Below are 15932 nucleotides of genomic sequence, written 5' to 3' on the forward strand. Positions count from 1 at the left end.
GATGCGGCAGGCGGTGAGGAGGCAGGCACGTCGCCCGTTTGGGTAATGCCAAGCTGCAGGCGGCTCTCAGACCGCCAACCCTAGCCCGACACGGCTAGGGCAACCCAGCCACATGAGGCTCAGCAACCGTATCAGGACCTCCATTATTAAACATGGCTGACTGCCTGCTGCTCCAGCCCGAGCTTGAGAAGCGCCCGCTTGCTGCTGCGTGATTTTTGAATGGCCACATCTGCATCGGCAGGACGATAGGACGGACTTGTTTACTGTGTCGAACTGTGCCCCCCTCGTGTGGACGCCGGTCATATTTTGATATCTTGATATTTCGTCTCGGGGCATGATGATAGTCACTTTGCGACGGACCCAGTCAATTTTCCTGTTGTCACCACTTCTCGTTTGAAGAGCTCACACGACAGTCATTCTCAACCCCAACCATAACCGCGCGAAGGGATTACTATTCTTTGTGATAGAGAAACGTCTTGCTGAGTCACAATGCCCGGACTACCGTGTAAGCCCAGATCCCGTGCAGCACCTACCCGCCCATGCTAATTTGTCGGTTTTCTTGCAGCCAGCATCGACTTGGACGAATGTATAGAGCGGTTATATAGGAAGGAGCTGCTGGCAGACTCTGTCATTGAGGCAATATGTGCCAAGGCTAAGGAATTGCTCATGAAGGAAAGTAATGTGGTTCACCTAGCTGCTCCGGTGACCGTCGTTGGAGACATTCATGGCCAATTCTTTGACATGATCGAGATCTTCAAGATAGGCGGGTTCTGTCCCAACACCAACTATCTATTTTTGGGTATGTCTTCTCCGGTACAGATAGCAGTATCAAGACCCGAAGCTAAGTTGCGAAATGTTTCCAGGTGACTATGTCGACCGCGGCTTGTTCAGTGTCGAAACCATCTCCCTTCTCGTCTGCTTGAAACTACGATATCCTTCACGCGTTCATCTTATTCGAGGAAATCATGAGTCCCGAGGTGTCACGCAATCGTATGGATTTTACACAGAGTGTGCGAGGAAATACGGCAACGCTAATGTCTGGCATTATTTCACTGACATGTTCGATTTCCTTACTCTCAGCGTCGTAATCAACGACCAGATTTTCTGTGTGCATGGAGGGCTGTCACCCTCGATTCATTCTATAGACCAGATTAAAATCATTGATCGGTTCCGAGAAATCCCACACGAAGGACCCATGGCAGACCTAGTTTGGTCGGATCCGGACATCGAACACGACGAATTTTCTCTATCGCCGCGCGGTGCCGGATACACATTTGGGGCACAAGTGGTTCGCAAGTTTCTTGAGGTCAACAACATGTCGCATATTTTACGCGCTCATCAATTATGTCAAGAAGGCTATCAGGTTCTATACGATGATAAGCTGAGTACGGTATGGAGCGCACCCAACTATTGCTATCGATGCGGCAATTTGGCCAGTGTTCTAGAAGTGAGCGACTCTGGAGAGCGGTTCTTCAATATATTTGATGCTGCCCCTGAGAACGATACACACCGGAACGAACAACAATCCCAGCAGCAGAGCAAGGATGGTCAGAGCCCGATCGTTGAATACTTTTTGTGATATGAAATGATGTGATACCCTTGGATTTGCAAATATATGGAGTTCTTTGTTTTATATCATTTATGTTTCTAGTGTTTACTCATTCGTCAACTTATACATTGTACAATGAGAGGGTATAGAGTCGCATGTACAGTCGCTTGCTTTCTGTTTGTCTATTTCCCGGTTTGTACATTAGACAGGTCAGACTTTGGAGCTGGCGTGACACGATAAAGCCATGACATGGCTTGATGAACCCGAGTATAACAATAGACAAGAAAAAGAAAATTTTTGCAATAAGGCCAAACGCAGGTATCAATGTACTTTAGAATGAGAGAGAAGATCGGAGGTGCTTGGCAACAGTCTATTTCGCCCAGTCCTTGGCAATGTCGAAAGCCCACTGGAACTCGAGATGGACTTGCTTGTCATCGTCGACAAATCTCGATCGCACATTATAGTGTCCTCGGGCGAGCATGCCGGACGGGGCCTCTTCTTCGTGGACTGCACCCGAATTAGCAAGACCAGCCATTCATCAAGTCAAAGACACTTACATCTTTTCTCATAGTTTCTCTTATCCGTGGTATTGGGTGCATAGCTTCCCTATATAACAGTAAATAACCAAGAACGGCCGATAAGTAGAGAGAAGTGGAACAAACCAGCATCTCCTCATCCTTGGTCACAGTAATACCCTTGCGTTTAACAACGTGAACGTATTTCAGCCCACTCAAAACCTCACGGTGGACCTGGAACACGACCTTGGTGTAGAACTTGGCGCCTTCTTTGATGGTAAATGGCTTGTCCTTGAGCGACTCAAGTGCATTGGGGCCGGTGAGATCGAGAGTGATGTCAGACCGGCCTGGAGCCTCGATGGTTAGAGACTCGATGATACATTTGCGAAGATCATTGGGGTCGCCGATGGGTTCGCCCGTGTTCAGGCCGAGGGACGCTTTCCATCGGTTGAGAGACTCGTCGTTCTGGTCTAGCATGGCATTTAGATTAGTTGAGGCAGAAATAAAATTCTTGGCGGCAGGTTTACCCAAGTTCTTGTACTCCTCGAGCGTCTTCTTTTCGCCCACCTTGAAACCCTCGGTCTTGCTGGTGGCGAGTTCGTCGTCGTGATCAGCCATTGTTTTGACGTGGTGGTCTGTGTTTTGAATGGAGTCGGTTCGGTCTAAGTCAAGAAAGTGTTAGTCAGGACCAGAGCAGTGGTTGTGAATATATAACATACTGACTGGCTGATATGAAGACAAAGAATTGATCTGAATAGCGAGTTGGATAGATGTTATTGGGTGTGAGTACGAGACCTCCGAGTATATAAGACGGTGGGGTAGGAAAGGCGGTGGAGGAGGAGGGGAACCTAGATCACCATGGGCCCTTTGGTGGTAAGAGCGTGCGTGTAGCACAGAGCAGAAATTAGAAGCATTAGATATCGCAGAGGCCGGGAATGATTGGCTGCATGCTTCTGCATGTGTAAGAAGGCTAATTGACTGACATGCGGTGTTTTGCCAGGCAATCTTGAAACGGACGTGTCCATAATCATATCCACAGGGGCAGTAGTACTAAGTACAACTGTCATACATATAACCTGATGACAGGCGGCATTGCAATCATTCTCCTCATTTTATGTCACTGCTGAACAAACACTGAGAGTAAAGAATGCATATATCAATTGATCATGCTAATCAAGTCTATCAACACGATATCGCGATAGCCAAGACTCGATATGTGTACAAGTGACGAGGCATGATATCACCAACTCTCTCATCTTGATGATATCAGCATCACCCTACAATCTACAATACCTCGCAGCACACTCGAGCAACAAGGAGAGTGTACACCAAGGAAAAATATTTCCGATGGGTTTCTGCACCTCTCACTGAGTCACTCGGCCTCACAAGTGTTGGATGATCGGTGGTGACAACAATTACTAAAATACAAGTACAGGAGCCGTATTTCAGATACTAGTGTTTGGGTCCTTTCACGATAAGGCCAGCGCTTATTGGACAAGAGACCCGAACTATGGTAATGGCGGCGTACGGGGCCAGCCGCCCCGACGGGTGCGCGGCAAGTAAGATAAACCCAACGTCTCCCCTTTACTTTCCCTTTTCTGTCTCTCTCTGTTCTCATCCCAACCAGGCCGCGAGTGGTTCTTGAACGTCTTAGCGCTGTTTAGCACGAGCTGTTTTCAAGTCGCTAGGCTAATACTAGCTGCTAGCGGTACGACCACGCCCCGGGCTGAAACACGTCTGCTCGAGGAAGGCCAGAGTGACACTTCTCAAGTGAGTCGCGCGAGCATTCCGCGACTTCTGCCTTAGGCTCTCAGGCTAGCTCGGAGTACGGCGGTCTGTAGGGACGCGCCTGCAACGTGGCAGGCGCTGCGAACCACTGCTGCTGCGCTGCCACCCCCGTCTTTGCGCTTTTCGAGAAATCCAATTAATTAATTGATTTGTTACTTCTCCTCCCCCTCCGCTTTTCCCTATCTCAGTTTCTTCACCTTTTTTGTCGATCTTCTGTCGTCTGGGACATCCTGCCATCATGCGATCTCTTCCAAAGAAAAACAACCCTCTTATTCTCCCTGAATCTTCTCCAGTTTGTAAGTTCCAGCGGCTGCCTCCCGTCCCGTGTCCGTCCTCCGCCTGCGCGCGATCGCGGTTCCCTGCTTGTCGCGCGCCGTGCGCTTCAATGATATCCTCGAGTCCCTTGATCGCATCGGATACAGGCGACGTGCCAATCGTCCAGCTACTAACGGCTCACCACAGATGAGGAACTGCTTGCCTTGAGGCGCCTGGGGAAGACTCTCCTGTCTGTCAAGCCTACGCAGATTGGCACTTCCAATGCTACCAAGCCCGAAAACTTGGGTCCCTTCGAATATGCGCATTTGCGCGCTCCACTGCCCAAGGACTTGGCCGGCTCTGAGATATTTCCGTCAAACCCTACACAGCAACATCCTGAAACCTACTTCCTTATGGTAAGCTACGACGAACTTGTATCAACCCATGCAATGTTTTGGCTCTCTAACGAGTAGCGATTTGACAGAGACGAAGCAAGGATGGCTTCATCAGTGCAACGGGGATGTTCAAAATCGCCTTTCCTTGGGCGAAGTTGGAGGAAGAAAGAGCGGAACGGGAATACGTCAAGGCGCGCGCAGAGACTAGTGAGGATGAGATCGCAGGAAATGTGTGGATCTCGCCCCTGCTAGGTAAGAAAACACCCTCGGGACTACGAACCCTGCTGATCATTCTTGCCTGGTAGCTTTGGAACTTGCAAAGGAATATCGCATGTTCGACTGGGTTCGCGCCTTGTTGGATGCTGCGGAAATTGTCCAGACTCCGGCAAGCTCGAAGAAACCAATTACTCCACCACCAAAATTCGACATGCCACCCCTAGAATCGTCCGAAGAACTTCGTGCGTCTAGCCGACCCCGAACCCGGCGGTCTGTTTCTCCTTCAAAGATCTCGTCCCCAAAGAAGACTTCCTCTCCTCGCAAATCAAGAGTTCCCAGAGCGGCCAAAGAGAGCTCGGCTGCTGAAACCACTGCTGCTAGCGCTACTTTGCAGGCCGCACTCAACGGCGCTGTTGACAACGAAATTGTCAATGGTACAGATGAAGCTGCTGCCTCCGAGAACCCCGAACCTGTGGAGAAGGAAGTGAAGCCCAAGAAAAGTAGCGGCCGATCTAAAAAGCACGCCGCAGCCGATGAGAAAGTTAAAGTCAATGTCGAGTCTACAACCGAAGTCAAAGATGAAGTTGAAACCACACAGACCAGTGTCTCTGTGGAGATGCCCGTCAGCCTTCCCGATCTTCCACCGGCCGAAGACACCGAACAAATGATCGCACAAGCGAAACAGATGGTTGAAGAGGCAACAAAACTACAGCAAAGCGAAACAACCGCCAAGTCCTCGAACTCCAATAAGAAGCGCAAGTCAGACGAAGTCGAGGAAGACGAAGAAGAGAAGAAAAAGCCATCATCAGGTAAACCTACCAAAAAGGCTAAAGTTCTTGAGGATAAATTGAGGAAGGAACGAGTGCGAAATCGGGCCTTGGTCGGTGTTACTGCTACATTAGCACTTGCGTGAGTACCCTTTGTTTCTTCCCCTAGGACATTAGTCGGCTAACTTTTCTATCCAGCGCGGCGATCCCCTACTTTTTTTAATTCCCCTGTAAACATGCTCTCCCTCGCATTTTCTATAATTTTTGCCCACACCAAAAGACACAATCATTATCCCCTTTCTAATATTTCCCTGTCTCGAGATTGTGAGACCTAGTTTTGATAGCTTGGCATAAGATGTTACAATACCCCTTGTTTGATGACCCTCCCTTTGATGAGCACTTTTGATCCCGAACGTGGTATCCAGCCAAGCGTATAATATCCTTGGCAAATCGGTAGATCTCTTTCCAATGTTTGATCTCCTTTGAAATGGAAACGGTTAAAACTATGTAGCCAGAATGGCATAAAGGTGCTTGACCCGGATAGTATACCGTTAACTGTAGCAATACTCGGTGCAAACAATGAAAACACCCACTGACGGTGCCAAGCTTTCATCCCAGCCCGCCGTGCCGATGCAAAAGATCACTTCCTCGAATATACCCTCGTTTTCTTGTCAGGTCTTTAAATTGACCGCGCGTGAGATCTGTTGTTTTCTTTTTTTGTCTGTATAATAGTTCTGTTTCTTCTGAATAAAAAACTGTTTAAGCCTGTCATTCCTGCGCAATGCAATGTCTCTTCCTGGATTAGAGCTAGCTGAAGCTTCAGTCGAGAGTCAATACGCCCCGCCTCCGCCTACACAGATCAACTTGCGCGCTGGAAGTGAATGGAGATTTGAAATCGCCTTTGGTAGTACGATTCAAGTTAAGGTTCGTATATCGTTCTAGTTCTTTGGCATTCGGTGGTTGTAAGAATACACCGACTCTTCACTTCTGCCCGCTCTCATCACAAGGAAATGACTTCATTAAGTAACTGACCATCTTCATAGTTACTTACCGGCACCGCAGAACTATTCGGAACCGAGCTCGCGCAATTACAGACATACACGTTTTCCGGCACAAAGGCCGCGATCTATACCTGGCATGGCTGCGCCTTAGAAGTCAATGCTGGGGAGGGAGTAGCCCTTCCCAATGGGTTTGCCCCCGGTGGGATGTCATCAGAGGGCACCAGTCGAGGCTATGGAGCTGGCGGGTGTCAGAGTGAATATGTCGCAGAAGAAACGCCGATGGTAGAATACGCCAATGTCCATTTCGCGCTGGAGACAATGAGGCAGGAGGCCCAAACAGAGGGTGGCAAGGACGGACCGCGTGTGTTGATCTTGGGACCAGAGAATGCAGGGAAAACAAGCTTGGCGAAAATCCTCACGGGCTATGCGACCAAAGTCGACCGACAACCGATTGTTGTCAATCTGAATCCGACAGAGGGTATGCTCAGCGTTCCCGGTACGTTGACGGCTACTGCGTTTCGTTCTATGATCGATGTCGAAGAAGGATGGGGGAGTAGCCCTATGTCTGGACCCAGCCCTGTTCCGGTTAAATTACCCTTGGTTTACTTCTATCCGATGAAAAGCCCTTTGGATGCGGATGGGAATGTTTTTAAACCTATCGTCTCGAAACTCGCAGTTTCCGTGACGGCGCGTATGGCCGAGGATGATGATGCGCGAGAGGCCGGCGTCATCATTGACACGCCTGGTATTCTGGGACAAGGAACCCCAAAGGCGCTGGAAATAATACATCACATTGTTACTGAGTTTTCTGGTATGTTTACTACCAAATTAGTTCAAGGCCCCCTGTTAACACTCGTATGGTATCAACCATCCTTGTCCTCGGATCCGAGCGTCTATACAGCACCATGGTCAAGAATTACGAGCAGAAACCCACATCCAGCGCCTCCGCAGCACACTCCGATGAACGGATCACAGTCGTCAAACTCTCCAAATCCGGCGGCTGCGTAGACCGGGACGAAGCATTCATGAAATCCGTCAACGAATCCCAAATTCGCTCTTACTTTTTCGGCAACGCAATGGCATCTGCCACCTCCGTAGCTCTCCCATCATCCTCCTCTTCTTCTTCATCCAGCTCAAAAATCACTTTATCACCACATACCCAGCAACTTGACTTCGATTCCTTGGCATTATACAACTATACAGCGCCATCACTCAACGAAGATGAGGATGAATACGACCCTTCCACCTTTGGCGCCGGTGACTCCTCCTATCTGCCCGGCGGTGCTGGCACTGAATCGGCCGACCTGTCCTCGCAAACTGAGAATACAACACAAGCCAGTTCCGCATCCTACGACCCGTCGTCGTTTACCTCCTCCCTAACCACATCCTCGTCAGCGGCAGACACTCTTCTTCCGTTAAAGAAGTACACTTCCCCCCCTACTCTTGCTTTCGCAAATACGCTAGTCGCAATCACCTACGTCCCGACCAATGCGCCGCTAGAATATATCCGAGATTCTAGTATTATGGGTTTCGTGTATGTGGCTGATGTGGATGTAGAAAAGAAGAAGCTTCGCGTCTTGGCGCCAGTCGGTGGTAGGATGCCTGCGAGAGCGTTGGTATGGGGGAGAAAATGGCCTGGGGAGGTTGTTGGGCTAGTTGGATAGTTAATGCTTGTTTTTATACATTTACGTTTTAGAGTAGTTGAGATACAGTGCCTTGCAAATCAATTTTCCTCATAAACACATTCGAATTTTTTTAACTCCATACTTACATGTAGAATAGTAACAAAGCCCTTCTACTCAAAGACCACTAGACTTCCCTATACCGTCGTACAACCTTCTCAGGTATCCCAAGCAGGTGCCCTAGGATGTTACACTTACCCATGGTAGACTAACTATTACCACCGTGACATGACACATATGCCATAACTGCAAACCCAACAATACGTATAAAGTAGGCACCAGAGAACGCCACATTATCAACACTTTTAACGCCATCTCTGTACTCCATACCTAGCTCATAATTAGGTAAATTGTATAATCTATTGAATTGTGTATATATTTCATACTGTCCTAGTATTATTCACACGCAAAACATACTACAGAGCAGTTTTCAGTCTGGGATGGTTTGGGGATTTAATAACTTTGTTCAGGATCTAACAAAAGTACCCTATTTCCTTGGATACTTACGAGCCTTTAGCTCGCAATAAGTGGACCATTTTATTCTGTCAACGTGTTATCACCCCCAGACCCAACATTCCTCGAGCCGTATTCGTCAAGACGGTGACGCTCGCGCTTTTCAAAATATCGTGCAATGAGCGGCAGTATCCCGCCTAACCATATGATCATTATTATGACCCACACGACGCCAAAGACATACCCATGGGTCTTTCGGAATCGTGGGGCTTCAGAGGTAGGGAAAATATATTGTTGAGTTGGGATTCCAACAGCACTGGGGAGGGCTTGTTAGATATAGATGCTTGCCATAGGCGATGATACATTTGAACTTACTATCCAGCTGAAACCATGAGAGATGCAGTGAGAGCACGTAATTGCTTGTCACCACCACAGCTCAAATTCAATGAGGCACTTATCAAAGGTGGAATGGCACCGTACGCACTGCAGAGATAGTAGACTGCCATCATGAACGCATCATTGGTGGACCAAACAAGAAACACAATATAGGCAAATAATTGCACTAATCCTAGCCCTAAGAAGACTAAGGCAGGAGTCTGGTATTTGTCCACCAAAGTAGCACTAAGTATCATCCAGACCAGCTCCTATAAAGGACATAATCAGCCATGTTGTATGTGTAAGTTCCCCATGGAAGACTAACTGCGCATCCAATAATCGTTGGAAGGGCGTTAATTTTCTCAGTGCTATACTTGTAATGACCATTGACTTTGAGTGACTTTAGGTATAGAGTCATCCACCGTTGCAGATTGACTGCACACGTCAGCTCCATAACCCTGTCAGCAGTTAGAATAAGAAGAGCCAATACAGGTTTAAAGCCTCTCAGACAGGAGAATCAATCTTTTTACTTACACCCAGGAGATGCAGAAAGCATAAAGCTGCCAGCAGGAGAGAAGCCTCTTCACAGTTTGAAGGTTCCAAGTGGATTCCATAGCATCACGCTTCTCTTCTGCAATGCGCTCGATAGACATCTGACGTTCCTTTTCGGTAATCCACCACATTCTTGAAGATTTCGGCTCGTCTGATGAAGAAAGGCATGTTCGTTAGCTGATTAAGACAACTCAATGTAATATTGCAAGACACTGGGGGCTTATCCGTTTGTACCAGGGCAACAGAAGAATCCAAATAATGCAACTGGTATGCCAATGATAAAATCAAAAATAAAGAGCCAGCGCCACGCGGCTAAACCAAGGTGATGGTTCATGTTATGGTACCTAAATATATATGAGCCATTCATATAATCTTTCCACTAATCTCAGGGTAGATTCCAGACAGGCCTGCTTGAATGTATCCGGAGAACATCTGTCCTCCGACAGAGGAGAACACCAAAAGAGTAGTCCGACGATTGATCTCAGATGAACGATACCAGCTTCCAATCTACAGTAAGACAGAATCGTTAGTCTCATTCCTTGAAGTTTGAGTTCATACATACAATATAGAAGGCACCCGGCATCGCTCCTGACTCGAAGAGACCGGCAAAAAATCTAGCATTTTTAAATTTCATTAGGTTGTAGTTCATTTCTTTCAAGATCTGTAGATAGTATACCGTAAGGTATAGACCGTCTTTGCAGATTCAGCTTTGTAGATGAATAAGACAAAGAATGACCAGGCAACAGTACAGGCCGGCAGCCAATATCGTGGTTGAACCACTGTTAGGGCCAAAGTACAGAACGGTCCTCCAACAATAATGCCTATATTAAAATAAGTAGTAAACCAGTTTAGCTCGTTTCCATCTAAATTTAATTAGCACAATAGTATGTTTAAGTAATGGCAACAATTTACTGACTGAGTTTTAGATCCTCTTTCATGCCTGACACATAGGCATTGGTAATGTTGGTTTGATCCTTATGGACGTCAGGATGATATCCGAAGAATATGGCCATTCTCACGCACCAGGTATTTCACGAAAAAGGTCTATATGTCTGAAGTAATTAGAGAAAGCATATTTGGTTTGCACAGCGTACACCTATGACATACCAAACAAGTATACAACAAAATGAAGAAGTCAAGCTTGAAAATCAACCATTTTTCCTCCTTGCTGGTCCCCGGCTCGTACCAATGGTACCAACGGTTTATAGGCTTTTCAACTTTCCTATTAGGCTGCCTATCATCACCATCTACAGCAGAATTAAGGGCCAGAGTAGTCGTATTGTATTGTGGCATCACTATCGGTGCTGCCTTGCTCCAAAAAAGAGCAATAGTAATCTCAGAGAAATTGGTAGAGATACAGTCGAGTGTGGGTTTTAAATATATTTCGGAAAATAACTATAGGGTTATTTTCCGACAGATATAGTCACCTGGTTCTGTGAGGAATTGAGGACCTTGGGAGAACTACTGTTTTAAGTGTAGTAGTCCCAATAGGAAGCTGAAATTCACGTATCAGTTTATAATATGGTATGCACCGCGTATACTTTAAGGAAGTAATCCCCTCAACAAATACGATCAACCTCTTTCCTGGACAGCTTCAGATCCCATTGGACTTGGCGATAACTAATTTGAAGCTGTGAAGAGATTAGGAAATACGTAAATCCAGCTTTCCCTATTGAGGCATATAGAATTCTGCTTTGCTTCGGGTACCTTGGATGTCTCAGTAGCTGTTGCAGAGGCTCTGGAGTGGTCCTGAGCGCGCCCCCAAGAGACCTTACTAGCTTCAATATTAGTAAAATTAAGAGGGTGGCGACTGGGAATGCCCGAAGGAGTTGAAGTCGAATCCTTTCAAAGGCCCACCGTACTAAAAAAATCACCAGGTTCAATCATAGTAGTGTGTGAGCTAATATTATAATAGCGGATACGACAGTAGAGGCACTATTAAAGCCACGTGCTCATCAGCACAAACCTCTAGATGCTTCGATTGTCAAAGGAAATGATAATCCCTGACGTAATCCGCTCATTTGAGTGTAATTCCTCCATTTACGCGCAGACAGCGGCTATCAGGGGGAAAGAATGGAATAGGACTCGATGTCGTTTGCGTTCCTGCAGTGATTCAGGCGGCAATATCCCATCATATCCCATCTAAATATAATCGCTAGTGACCCCCATAGAGACATTGTACAAGAACTGCAAGACAAGAGATATGTACGCTAAATCTGTCATGATAAAGAGGGTTTCCACCGCTTACAGAAGATTTTATCTAGTGCCATTAGAGACTCCAGTTCTATAGAGGACAGACCACACCCGGTGCGCCGACGAGACTCATTAGATGCTTGTATAGCTGCTTGAAGGTTATATGAACAGCAAAGTGGTAAAGCGTCGACGTTGTTATGCAATGCAACATGAGACACATGGTCATATGCCACATCAGCCATCATCTTTGTCACTGTTTTTAGTGCACGCAGAGAATTCTGCCCTTGTTGTGCTGCAATTTCTTCTTTTGCAGAGACCATAGTCCCTGTAAGGATATTTTGATGCAAGAGGAAGAGAGCCCTGCTACTGGTCACACATTTTGTTCCTAAGTGCCGCCATACGATAGTATAAGGGCTTACCTCATAGTAGATGCAACTGCTGGGCAGTGTTGTCCCCACTCCCGGCCACACTCATCAAGGACAACTTCTAGGAAAGACAATATCTCTCTGTCAAGTTTCTCCAGCTCCAGAAAGTCAACGGTTTCTCCGCCAGAGTTTATGTTACTTAGGACCCGATCAAGTAGGCATACGGCTTGCGCTCGGCGGCCAAAACTGCTCACATGTTCGGCGTGTATTTCGGATAGTGAAGGCGCATTACAGGACCCATAACTGCATACCGATTCCTCGAGCTTCTGCAAAGGTACTAGGTCAGACGGTAGAGGCGCGCTCTTTCCTGGATATTTAGTCGTAGGCCTTAGATTACTGTGTGGAATCTCACACAAAATGATTCTACGTTCATGTCAGTTTTCAGTTTATCGGAACTAGGAGCATAAGGATACCTTTCCAAGACCACAACACCCCACCATATATTCCTTTCCTCGAGAGTTCTTAGCCTGAGCTCACAGGAAAATTGCCGTTCACTTCCGTTTCTACTCCCCTTATCAATACCAATACTTTGAGCCATTCTAGAGCAAGTTCCCACAGATATGAGGGCCGTATCTGGCCGTCCATATGCGTACTCGTATGCAGCAAGGATGAGACTGGCTTGTATGAGGGATGGCGAAGCGCAGATTACGCTCTGGACATGGGCTAATATCATCCTCACCCTCAAATAAAGGTCCTTCGGACTTACAGGTGGGTTCAAGATTCCAGCTGGTGGATGCAATGTAATGAGGCACATAGAAAGAACGAGGACCGAGTAATCCGCAGGTAGAGGACTATCCTCATCTTTCCTGGCAGTCTCGTAGAACAATCGAGGGCACACAACTGGAAGCCATCTGTGGAAATCTCTAAAAAATCGACTGGAGATTTCTGTGAAGGGTAAATTCGTTGACTGAATCACTTGTCGCACTTGCAAATCCAACATAACATCGAGTGCCATCGGTAGTGGATCGGATATCCAGTTCAGCTGCATCCATAAAGGGTATAGGGCCGGAACACTACATGTCGAATTCTGGCCGATCTGTGGAATCAATTGGCATGAAGCTGAAGCTGAATGGCTGGCCGAAACCACACTATCCTCCTGGGTGACAAGCGGATAGTCATAGCAACATTGCAGGTCTCGCTTGGAACAGTATCCGCAAATAGGGACCACTTTATCACAGCGCTTTTTTCGACTTTTGCAAGTCAGACAGACCTGCTGAGCACGTTCAATATTGTCCAAACTCATCGTCTGCCACCTGGCCCCTTGCGTATGCTCGTTATATCAACGTCTAAGGTAAACGCCTATTATCCTTAATGGCAGGCTAGACTCCCCATCTCTTGTCCCAACTGAGATACCCCCGTGGCTCAGGTAATATCGACGATCTGGGCCAACCTGGCTTCGAAATATGAGTTCTGCCGTCGGCCGCCACTAGCAATCTGAAAGTTTAGCTGCAAGAATACGTAAGTGATGCAGAAGCAATATTAATAATGGATATATTTGTGGACCTGGCGGCCGCCACTAATCACTTTATAGTTTAGCCCATTCTGTCAGATTGCCCAGCGTAGTACATATTACCATATACGTAAATGCAATATGCAACTGCCTCCATTAGGCTATCACCACTTCTTGCCGCTTTATATTATATCATGTGATTAACCAAACATCCTTCACTGATCTATGCTGAGCAGTCACTGAGCATGATAAGCATATTCACTGAGCGTGCCACCGGCAATGCTGAGCACGCATTGTTCCGCTCACTGCTCAAAGTGATTGTTTACTGAGTAGATGTTGAGGGTTGCTAAAATTCCACCAGGCACGATGAAATCTGACAGCTTCCCCAAGAAATTTTACTCATGACCGCGCTTGCTCATCTCCTAATTCTGGGGGATATGCTAAAGTGAGGGCCTCTTGAAACTATTGTTATTGGTCATCAGGGGTCCACTTTTTGAACTTTGATCTATATTGGAACTATTTCATTTCCCCACAGTGGCTTAGTGCACGGCCGACGAGTGCTTCCATTTACTTAGACGGCATCACACTTATCATGGTGAGCCCAGTGTACATGAGGAAAGAATGGTATGGCTCAACCCTTCCATCAAACATCACAGTTCCGCTTCCCACAGCAGCTGAACTTGTTTCACTCTGCAAAGAAACCAATCGCCACGGTTATACCATAGGCGCTCCCTACCCCCCCGGCACTGAACCTCCCGTATTCTGGATCAAGTATGGATCTTCGATCGTTTGGAATGAGCTTGCTGGACAAAAAAAGGCACATGATGGTTTGCGCAGCCTTGAGTCACAAGTGAGGGTTCCAGCCGTCTATTACGGTTGCCAGGTTGCCATCCCGTATAAAGATGATCCCGATGGATGGCCCGCACACCGAACATACGTGGTGATGGAATATGTCCCGGGGAGAACAGCTGCCCAACGATTGCAAGATGCAATCGATGACGATGCAATGAAAGATTTCATATATGCAAAGATAGCCTTTGCGTTGTCAGAGTTGCATCGCATCCCAGTGCCCCAAGATTCTCGGCCAGCGGCGGTGAATGGAGGGCGGATTCGTCACGAGCTCTTTGACGATAACCAGGCTTCGCTCCACTACCGAAATATAAGTGAATTGGAGCAACATCTTGACTTGGTACGGTATATACACTGTGCATGTCACGTTCCTGAATTTGATTAGGATTAATAGACCATTTTTCCAGTTTCTCACCATGACAAAAGGCCAATATCATATCGAAAACCTTGCACAAGAGCCCATGATCTTCTGTTACTCTGACATCTGGCTAGACAATTTCATAATAGACGATAAGGGCCGCATTACAGTGGTGGATTTTGAAGATGCCAGCATCTTGCCATCCAGCTTCTCCAAGTTTATACTCGCCGGAACTCGAGACAAGATAGACCGGGACATCAGACACATGGTAGTTGTACCGGAGACGGAAGGTGTTGACAACACGTCTGCTTTAATTGCCATCGCACGCCCAATGATGATGGGATCCGGGTCTTTTGCAAAGGCTGGTCGAAAGCTCCTGGGTCATTATACGATAGATGAGGATGATATAGTGGACAAGGTAGTCACAGACGCACAAGGGATTCCGGTGTATGCTTTTATGGAGCCGTTAGTCCCGCCAGACGTTCCTATCTCAGCGTCGCCGCCGCCATTCGAGCAGTAGCTTCCAATGTCTTCAAGAATAGCTGCAGCTGATCGCGGGCTAGAGGATGAAGAGGTCAGAAGCTCATATTAGGAGGCAGGAAGAACTCATATGAGATAGTAGCTTGAAAAGTCCGGGGCAATTCTGATTTGTTCGGTCAACCTCTCAGAAGATGGAGCAAGCGATCTGGTTTTGGCTGGTATCCACCATCTAGTGGGTTGCGCAAGGCAGATTGACGAGCAAGGAGCAATTATCGTCCAGCTTATTTTATAACGGTCCTAAGACTGCCCATTTTACAGGGCATGTATTTGCTACTCTAGTCTACGGCTATATTTTTGGTAGTCATTGCAACTTGTTTGCCATATTACACGAGTCGTCCTTGACCCCGATCAAGTGGATTCAACCATTAGACATCGGATCGTGTAGACGAATATCGCCTAATTCATGATCATATTATGGAATATTGAAGTTATGGTTCAGGACTTTGTCGCCGGGGTTCGTAGACTTTCACTCAGTGAGTGGTCCGAGAGCAAGCGGCTGACCAGGCTGAGCATAAAGCGCCACCACGCTGCGCACCTTGGCGCCGCACATTGCTTTTATATAGATAATT

General features: G+C 47.1%; 8 protein-coding genes across 8 annotated transcripts; 4 read left to right on the forward strand and 4 right to left on the reverse strand.

Annotated features, from left to right (window-relative positions):
* Window positions 1-489: 489 nt before the first annotated feature.
* Window positions 490-1579, forward strand: BGW36DRAFT_393100 (serine/threonine-protein phosphatase 4 catalytic subunit; the record flags this gene model as incomplete). Its single annotated transcript, XM_046217774.1, has 3 exons — window positions 490-505; window positions 566-799; window positions 864-1579. The coding sequence occupies 3 exons, from the start codon at window positions 490-492 to the stop codon at window positions 1577-1579; spliced, it is 966 nt and encodes a 321-aa protein (XP_046078125.1).
* A 170-nt stretch (window positions 1580-1749) lies between these two features.
* On the reverse strand, window positions 1750-2825 carry BGW36DRAFT_14463 (rho-gdp dissociation inhibitor). Its single transcript, XM_046209460.1, has 5 exons — window positions 2784-2825; window positions 2592-2726; window positions 2212-2534; window positions 2107-2155; window positions 1750-2056 (listed from the first exon to the last, which is right to left on the reverse strand). The coding sequence occupies exons 2-5, from the start codon at window positions 2680-2682 to the stop codon at window positions 1920-1922; spliced, it is 600 nt and encodes a 199-aa protein (XP_046078126.1). The 5' UTR covers window positions 2683-2726; window positions 2784-2825; the 3' UTR covers window positions 1750-1919.
* Window positions 2826-4090: 1265 nt separating this feature from the next.
* Window positions 4091-5708, forward strand: BGW36DRAFT_286528 (transcription regulator HTH, apses-type DNA-binding domain-containing protein; the record flags this gene model as incomplete). Its single annotated transcript, XM_046210425.1, has 5 exons — window positions 4091-4148; window positions 4315-4523; window positions 4592-4754; window positions 4808-5627; window positions 5684-5708. 5 exons carry the CDS (start codon window positions 4091-4093, stop codon window positions 5706-5708), a joined length of 1275 nt encoding a protein of 424 aa, XP_046078127.1.
* A 29-nt stretch (window positions 5709-5737) lies between these two features.
* Window positions 5738-6201, reverse strand: BGW36DRAFT_14533 (uncharacterized protein). Its single transcript, XM_046209466.1, has one exon. It carries the CDS (start codon window positions 6096-6098, stop codon window positions 5844-5846), a length of 255 nt encoding a protein of 84 aa, XP_046078128.1. The 5' UTR covers window positions 6099-6201; the 3' UTR covers window positions 5738-5843.
* A 70-nt stretch (window positions 6202-6271) lies between these two features.
* On the forward strand, window positions 6272-8150 carry BGW36DRAFT_393103 (putative mRNA cleavage factor complex II protein Clp1; the record flags this gene model as incomplete). Its single annotated transcript, XM_046217775.1, has 3 exons — window positions 6272-6409; window positions 6529-7301; window positions 7325-8150. The coding sequence occupies 3 exons, from the start codon at window positions 6272-6274 to the stop codon at window positions 8148-8150; spliced, it is 1737 nt and encodes a 578-aa protein (XP_046078129.1).
* A 226-nt stretch (window positions 8151-8376) lies between these two features.
* Window positions 8377-10841, reverse strand: BGW36DRAFT_413423 (major facilitator superfamily domain-containing protein; the record flags this gene model as incomplete). Its single annotated transcript, XM_046219251.1, has 14 exons — window positions 8377-8527; window positions 8676-8679; window positions 8774-8937; window positions 8997-9265; window positions 9322-9454; window positions 9531-9699; window positions 9783-9892; window positions 9952-10055; window positions 10111-10162; window positions 10225-10411; window positions 10465-10522; window positions 10572-10592; window positions 10656-10778; window positions 10800-10841. 14 exons carry the CDS (start codon window positions 10839-10841, stop codon window positions 8377-8379), a joined length of 1587 nt encoding a protein of 528 aa, XP_046078130.1.
* Window positions 10842-11516: 675 nt separating this feature from the next.
* On the reverse strand, window positions 11517-13600 carry BGW36DRAFT_367700 (uncharacterized protein). The gene is made up of 3 exons (XM_046214901.1): window positions 12580-13600; window positions 12161-12529; window positions 11517-12101 (listed from the first exon to the last, which is right to left on the reverse strand). Exons 1-3 carry the CDS (start codon window positions 13407-13409, stop codon window positions 11768-11770), a joined length of 1533 nt encoding a protein of 510 aa, XP_046078131.1. The 5' UTR covers window positions 13410-13600; the 3' UTR covers window positions 11517-11767.
* Window positions 13601-14081: 481 nt separating this feature from the next.
* On the forward strand, window positions 14082-15825 carry BGW36DRAFT_367702 (uncharacterized protein). Its single transcript, XM_046214902.1, has 3 exons — window positions 14082-14403; window positions 14434-14805; window positions 14873-15825. Exons 1-3 carry the CDS (start codon window positions 14209-14211, stop codon window positions 15341-15343), a joined length of 1038 nt encoding a protein of 345 aa, XP_046078132.1. The 5' UTR covers window positions 14082-14208; the 3' UTR covers window positions 15344-15825.
* The last annotated feature ends 107 nt before the right edge of the window (window positions 15826-15932 follow it).

Source organism: Talaromyces proteolyticus, assembly GCF_021365285.1.
Source record: "Talaromyces proteolyticus strain PMI_201 chromosome Unknown BGW36scaffold_1, whole genome shotgun sequence".
NCBI classification, from domain to species: domain Eukaryota; kingdom Fungi; phylum Ascomycota; class Eurotiomycetes; order Eurotiales; family Trichocomaceae; genus Talaromyces; species Talaromyces proteolyticus.